The sequence below is a fragment of the Lagenorhynchus albirostris genome, chromosome 13 (assembly GCF_949774975.1).
Source record: "Lagenorhynchus albirostris chromosome 13, mLagAlb1.1, whole genome shotgun sequence".
Taxonomy (NCBI): domain Eukaryota; kingdom Metazoa; phylum Chordata; class Mammalia; order Artiodactyla; family Delphinidae; genus Lagenorhynchus; species Lagenorhynchus albirostris.
In genome coordinates, this window is record NC_083107.1 from 43,192,814 (window position 1) to 43,199,753 (window position 6,940).

The following is a 6,940-nucleotide window of genomic DNA, read 5'->3' on the forward strand; positions in this document are numbered from 1 at the left end:
TCTTCGTCGCGGTTCACAGGCTTCTCATTTTGGTAGCTTCTCTTGTTGCGGAGCACGGGCTCTAGGCTCACAGGCTTCAGTAGTTGCAGCATATGGGCTCAGTAGTTGTGGCAGGTGGGCTCTAGAACGCAGGCTCAGCACGGACTTAGTTGCTCTGCGGCATGTGGGATCTTCCTGAACCAGGGCTCGAACCCATGTCCCCTGCATTGGCAGGCGGATTCTTAACCACTGCGCCACCAGGGAAGTCCCAAGAACACTAACAATTTATCTTTTGATTATCTGAAAGATATATGGCACATTTGAGGAAGTATAAAGCACAAATGATAACCCTGAAAAAGAAGACGAAGAATGGCTATAATTATGATCTTTATATTTAGAGATCTCCAAATTTGAAGATCATGTAAACATTCCTTTGGACAACTTCAAAATTAGAATGTATATCAAGTCTTATTAGGCATGTACTCAAGCGCTATGTGGTGGAGATATATCTAGAACACCAAGATGACACCGTGATGATTAAAGAAAGGGACTTCCTCAAAAAACTTATCAAAAATGAAAGCTTTAAAAATGTGTATGCCCCTTGATGCAGAAACTTCATGATCAAGAATGCATCCCAAGGAAATATAGATACACATGACAATTTTCTCTGATGGTATTTAGTCAGTTTTATTTATAATTAAAAAGAGAAAGAAAGAAAAACTAGAAATGACTCACATTTCCATCAATAAGTAGTTGTTTACATTAATTGTGCACACCCATACAAAGGGAGACTATTTTAATGATACAGGATAGGATGGGGGCCATTTAGTGCAGGAAGCAGGGGGAGGAGTATGGTGAACATTTCTACTTTCTTGTAGTCTGGAAAATTCTCAGATACATGAAGTTTATCTTAGAAATCTTTCAACTTTCCTTTCTGTTCTTCTCTCTCCTTTTGGACTCTAAAATTCTCAAGCTAACTCAGTCACTATAACACCTCTATGTCACAAAGTTATGTAGACTCATCTCTCCTAAACTGTTATGATTCTTCCCTTCCTTCACTGATAAATCCACAGAATCTCTCAAAAGATTCTGGGGTTTTGTTTGGATTTTTTTTCATTACAATCACAACATGGCAGCAGTGCTGGGATTCTGATGAAGGGTTTGTGTTACTGTTTTCTAAGAAGAGAGGATCTAGAAATTAAGTGTTTGTAGTCAGTGAGTGCCTGCAGTATCTTTCATAGAATCAGATCACATTTGTTCTGTGCACGAGCAGTAGCAAACAACTGATATTTTTAGTGGCAAATTGTCCCACTCCTACACTGGCAAGGCAAATCATATGCAGTTAAAAGTAGAAAAGGGAGTCAAACACTTTGAGGCTGCTTGTTAAGGGGTTTCCCTTTTTTGCAAAGAACATGACTAATTACATCTGAGTATATTTTCTCTTAATTTTTTAAAGCACTTTTACATCTGCTTTCATTGTATCCTTATAATCACCTGTGCAGAAGGTAGGTGACATACTATTGCACCCATTTGAGAAATGATGAAACCGAGACACAGGATTTATTTGTAGAGCAGTAATAGGATGCAGGGTGACTGACTCTGAGCTGGACATTTTCTCTTATAGATCCCAAGCAGGAGACCCCTCTAGCCAGTAAATTATTACTATAGAAGTGAGGTAGAATGTGAAACAATTCCCAGGAACTCAGCTTGGGCTTATAGTTTTACAGTTCCATTAAAAACAAAAACAAAAAAACAGGGCTTCCCTGGTGGTGCAGTGGTTGAGAGTCCGCCTGACGATGCAGGGGACACGGGTTCGTGCCCCGGTCCGGGAGGATCCTGCATGCCGCGGAGCGGCTGGGCCCGTGAGCCATGGCCGCTGAGCCTGCGCGTCCGGAGCCTGTGCTCCGCAACGGGAGAGGACACAACAGTGAGAGGCCCGCATACCGCAGGAAAAAAAAAAAATCAGAGCAGCTGTTTGTCTTTGATGGAGACAAAGAAATGGAAGATTTTCTATGCTGAGGTAATGATACATCTAGACCAGTGGTTTTTAACCAGGGGCAATTTTGCCCCCTCCCCTCAACCCTCCCCCAAGGATATCTGGCAATGCCTGGAGACATTTTTGATTGTCTTAACTGGGAGGGAGTATTACTGGCATCTCATGGGTAGCAGCTAGGCCTCCTGCTAAATATCCTACAAAGCACAGGACAGACCCCACAGCAAAGAATTATCCTGTTCATAATGTCACCAGTGCTGAGACTTGAGGAACCCTGCTCTAGATGTCTCTCTGCCTTGGTTAATGGTGGTTGGCATGCTCTCAATTAGTCACATGTTCAGTCTCTGCCGTCAGAATTACATAAACTAATGATGGGCAAAACTTTTAAAAAGAGAGCTCAATAATATGTTCCCTTTCCGTCCCATATGGTTCTTCCTCTTAATTCTTCACCCCCTCTCTCAATCCTTGCTCCCCAGTTGTCATCCTCCCCACCTCCCCAGCTTAATTCATATTTCTGTGTTTCCCCCAGCCTTTTCCTCTTTGACATCAAACTGATGTGGTACCTCTCCACTCTGGCCCCTCTCACTTGCTCTCTGACTGAGCACACAGTCTGGCAGAGACTGGGTGATGGATGAAGTTGCAGGCCCTTGGAGGCACCACCAGGAATGCTGACTGGGTCTCTCTTGGGAACTGCCTATCTCAGAGCTTCTGCTATTAGTTTTGAAAGCCTGCCCAGAGTGCCTTAAAGAAAACCCACAGGCTAATTTTCCCAGAAGCAGAGTAAACTATGCTTCTCTTGGGCGGAGGACAAACAATTATATTCCATACTGCCCTACACATTGTAACCCTATTTGTTTAATATCAGTGAACTATGCCTAGGTAGTCTCTGGACATTCAGATATTTTCAGCTTGCTCTTAGACAGTGGCAGAATTGAATGTACTAAATAAGAAGAGCAATTAGAGTATTGAAGAGAGTTTCTGATTTGGGGGGAAGGAAGGAGGTAGAGAGGGCCAAATTATTTTGGTATTTTATTTTCCAAAAGAATGCTGACGTGGATGAGAAGCGTTATCCACATCTCAGTAATAAAGATTAGAACTACATATCTTAAAGAAGTGACTTCTTGAATGTGATTGGGCTAACCACGACTATTTTAATCAGTCTCATTAGGGTTGGCTCTGAACTAGGTAAAATGTGTCAGTTTCTTCAGCTGAATTTTCATCTAGCTCAGCAGTTCTCAAAGTGTGGCCCCCATACCCCTGGGCCCTCGTGAGATGCTTTCAGAAGATCTGAAAGGTCCAAATTTTTCTCATAATGATATTAAGAACTTATTTGCTTTTCTTTTTTCTGTACCGCTTCCTCACTCGTTTTGCAAAGGAATGGTTATGAGAACCCCTGGTGCCTTGGCACAAGTCAAGCAGTGGCTTTCAAGTGTACTAGTTTCCAATGTCTTCCTCACCTCCATGCACTCGCAGTAAAAAGAAAATTCAGTTTCACTTAAAATTTTACTTAAGATCCTGTTGAAGCAGTAGAAATTATTAATTTCTGTCAAATCTTGACCCTTGAATACCCATATTTATAATATTCTGGTTGACAAAATGGGAAGTACACATAAAACACTGTGGCTACATATTGAAATACAGAAGTGCAGTAGTTGTCTTGAGAAAAAGCACTGCGCAATTGTTTGAGTTGCAAGCTGAACTAGCCAGTTTTTCCATGGAGCACCAGGTTTACTTGGAAGAACTACTGAAATACAAACTATGGTTATTCAAACTTGGGTGTTTGGCAGAACGTTTCAAAAAAATAAATGAAGTGAACCTATTATTTCAAGTGAAAAAAAAACCCTACAATATTTTCTAAAGTTAAATTTTGAGTTTTTAAGCACAAATCAGAATTTTGGAAAACTTGTATCCACCACTCCGAGTTTGACAGTTTCTGAATACTAAAAGACTTTCCTAATAAGATGAGTGGTGATATTAATTAATGTGATTGTATAGTATTGTATAAGGAAAAGTGTCAACATTGGGAAGACCTGAATAAATCTTTGTACTGATATTTTTGATATAACCAATGAATAATGTTACCAAATCATGGATGGGTGGATGATTCATTCAAAGTGCAAGACAGACCAATGGATTTTAATGTAGCAGAGTAGAAGTTCATTGATGTGAACTTTTTGTTCACAAAAAAGCAATGAACCAAGTTTGTTGGTTTCAGATTCAGACTGCAAATAACCTTTAAAATACCACAACTTACTGGGTTTTGGTGTAGTATCCAATAGTCATATTAACAATTATCTGAAAAGGCTATTAATATGCTCCTTCCTTTTCCAAATACATATCTATGTAAGGCCAAATTTTCTTCATCTACTTCAACCAAAACAACATGTTGCAACAGATGGAATGCAGAAGTAGATGTGAGAATCCAATTGTCCTGTATTAAGCTAGACTTTAAAGACCTTTGCAAAATGTAAAATAGTATCTCTCATCTCACTAATTATTCTTTGTTTTAGGGAAAAATAGCTCTTTCTCACAAAACTTAGTTATGTTAACATGTAATGAATGGGTATATTCATATTATTATTTTTTTTGGAAGAAAAATTGTCTTATTTATTTTTAAAACCAAACCACTAGGAAAATATATCACAGTCTTGAAACAGCAAACAGACAGGCTATATTATCAAGTCATAAGTTGGTAAAAACACAGCAAGGTCCTTAATAAAACGAAAAGGTGCCCAAACTGGGGCAAGAACAACACGTCGCAAAAGTGGTATTTGGTGGCGGGGGGGCTGTCCCGTTTTTTGCCGTAAAGGAGTCACAGCTTGCCCCTGAGTTGCTTACTTTTTCTCCTTTGACCTTCGTGTTGCCAAGGGATTGTTTCAACAGAGTTCTGTTATTACAGGGGGCAAAGTAAGCAATACTGGGTCTAGGCTTTCATTCTATTTTGTTTTATGAAAACCAGATTTTTCCAAAGCCAGTGTGCTTCACAACTCTCTTAATTAAGCAGCTAACAATTCCTCTTTCGCTGTTCATTCCTGAATACTAACACATAGCACAATCAAAATCCCCTTTCCCTTCAAGGGTGAGTGTCACTGCAAGATTGTCTTGTCACTCAGCTGACTGCTGCAGACAGCCTCAGGGCTCATCATGGCTGCCAGTCAGAGGGAAGGTTTGCTTCCCCTACCAGTGTGATAGCGCTTCTTATATTTTTGCAGGGTCTCCAGGCTGAAAGATGTCATGTGTGAGAATTTTAAGAAATGCGCATCCACATTTTGATGGCCAGAACTGAATATCCACAAGGACCCTTTCAGAGTTTTTATCCAAACTGCCTCTCCCAACTCTACATCTTAAAGTAACTTCATGCCCTTGTATATAAAACAAAACCAAGCAAAACAAATCCCCAGAAGCCCCCTTTCCCCTTCTAAATTAGTGACCTCATGGATTTTGTTTTATTTCCAGTTTGTGGGAAATGTTGTAGCGATCCTTCTGGTAAACAGGAGGTTGGCAACAAACAGAAATACCTCTCCTCACACTCCACCAGCTCATAAGCAGGTCAGATGAACCTGCCAGCCTGCTGGTATCTGTGTACTAAGAGGATGTGGTACCTTGGAGGGCTCTGGTTTGGTACAAGGGAGACTCCCTGTTGCCAGGATAAGCACTTGCCACGTGAAATTCAGGCTCATAAAAACTCTCCTGTGCTATCTCTGACCCAAATTTTAGCACCAGTTTTTTTCACTTTCTAGGATTCAAACACAAAGGAACCAGTGTCCAGAGGCAAGTGACATAGGCCTTAAACTTGCTGCCATCCTTAATTTCCTCATTCATAAACTTTCCTTAGAAAACCCGAACCCCCATTCCTCTTTTTAAATAGATTCCTGCCTTCAGCCCCGATGGCCAATAGCAGACATCTATTTCCCAATGGATGAGAGAGACTCCTTCATCTTCTTGGTCATGGTTGGGATGAGGTTCATGTGGTCATCCACACACGTGGTCACACAGCTCTCCAGCTGCCGTTTCACCTGAAGCTCTTTACTCCCCGCATCTATTGAATCTTTGGCATTGTCGTTGCAATGCATAGTGCACCGGGCCAGGCTGTCCTGGAACTTCTCCAACTCGCTGGTCACCAGGGCCCGGGCTTGAGCCAGAGGTGCATGGCAGCGCTCAATGCACCGGTGCACTTGCTGCATGGACGCCTGGCTGTCCTCACAACAGCCAGCGCTGCACCAGTACATGAGGCCCTGCATCTTCCATATGTTGTTTCTCTCCAGACTCTTCATCATAGAGTCCACCGCCTCCTGCGCGCGGAGCTGCTGCAGCTCCGCCATGGCAACCCCGCGCTGCTTCCTGCCGCGCCGGCGCCCACATGGACTCCAGCGCACGAGCCCCTATTAATATTATTTTAAAATAGGTATGTAAAAACTTTCTGTTTTAATTTATATTACAGTAAATGTTAATAGCTAAAATCCACATCACAATGGGTGTAAAGGGGTCCTGAGAACAATGATTTGGGAACCACTGATCTAGAGTACCATGAATTGCAGTATGGGCACTGCAAACGATCTCTTCAAAGCAAATATGGGCTATTTCCTTTCCTCATTTAAAACAATAATCATTACATTTGGATAGTGTTTTGTACCCAAAGTGCTTTTATATGCATCAACGAATTAATCTTTTGAGTAATCTTATAGGTCAGGTATTGTTTTCTCCATGTTATTAAAAAGAAAAGAAAAGAGGTCCAGAGCAATCAGGCAGCTTATCTTAGGTCAGAGAGACAGTAAAAGAATGAGATCTGACCTCAGATTTTCCAATTTTAAATTTCATCATATTTTTGAAATACTACCATATAGGTTCAGAAACTGTTAGAAATTATTAGCATGTGAACAATTCAAATTATCATCAGTTTGAAAAAGGGGTTATTAAATTACTTTCAGGTGACCAATGTTAAACTCAAATATATTTTCAAATCGTATT

At 41.0% G+C, this 6,940-nt stretch overlaps 1 protein-coding gene across 1 annotated transcript; it reads right to left on the bottom strand.

Moving 5' to 3' along the window:
* Positions 1 to 5,877: 5,877 nt before the first annotated feature.
* On the bottom strand, positions 5,878 to 6,294 carry LOC132531763 (protein FAM136A-like). The gene has a single exon (XM_060169807.1). It carries the CDS (start codon positions 6,292 to 6,294, stop codon positions 5,878 to 5,880), a length of 417 nt encoding a protein of 138 aa, XP_060025790.1.
* Between the last annotated feature and the right edge of the window lie 646 nt (positions 6,295 to 6,940).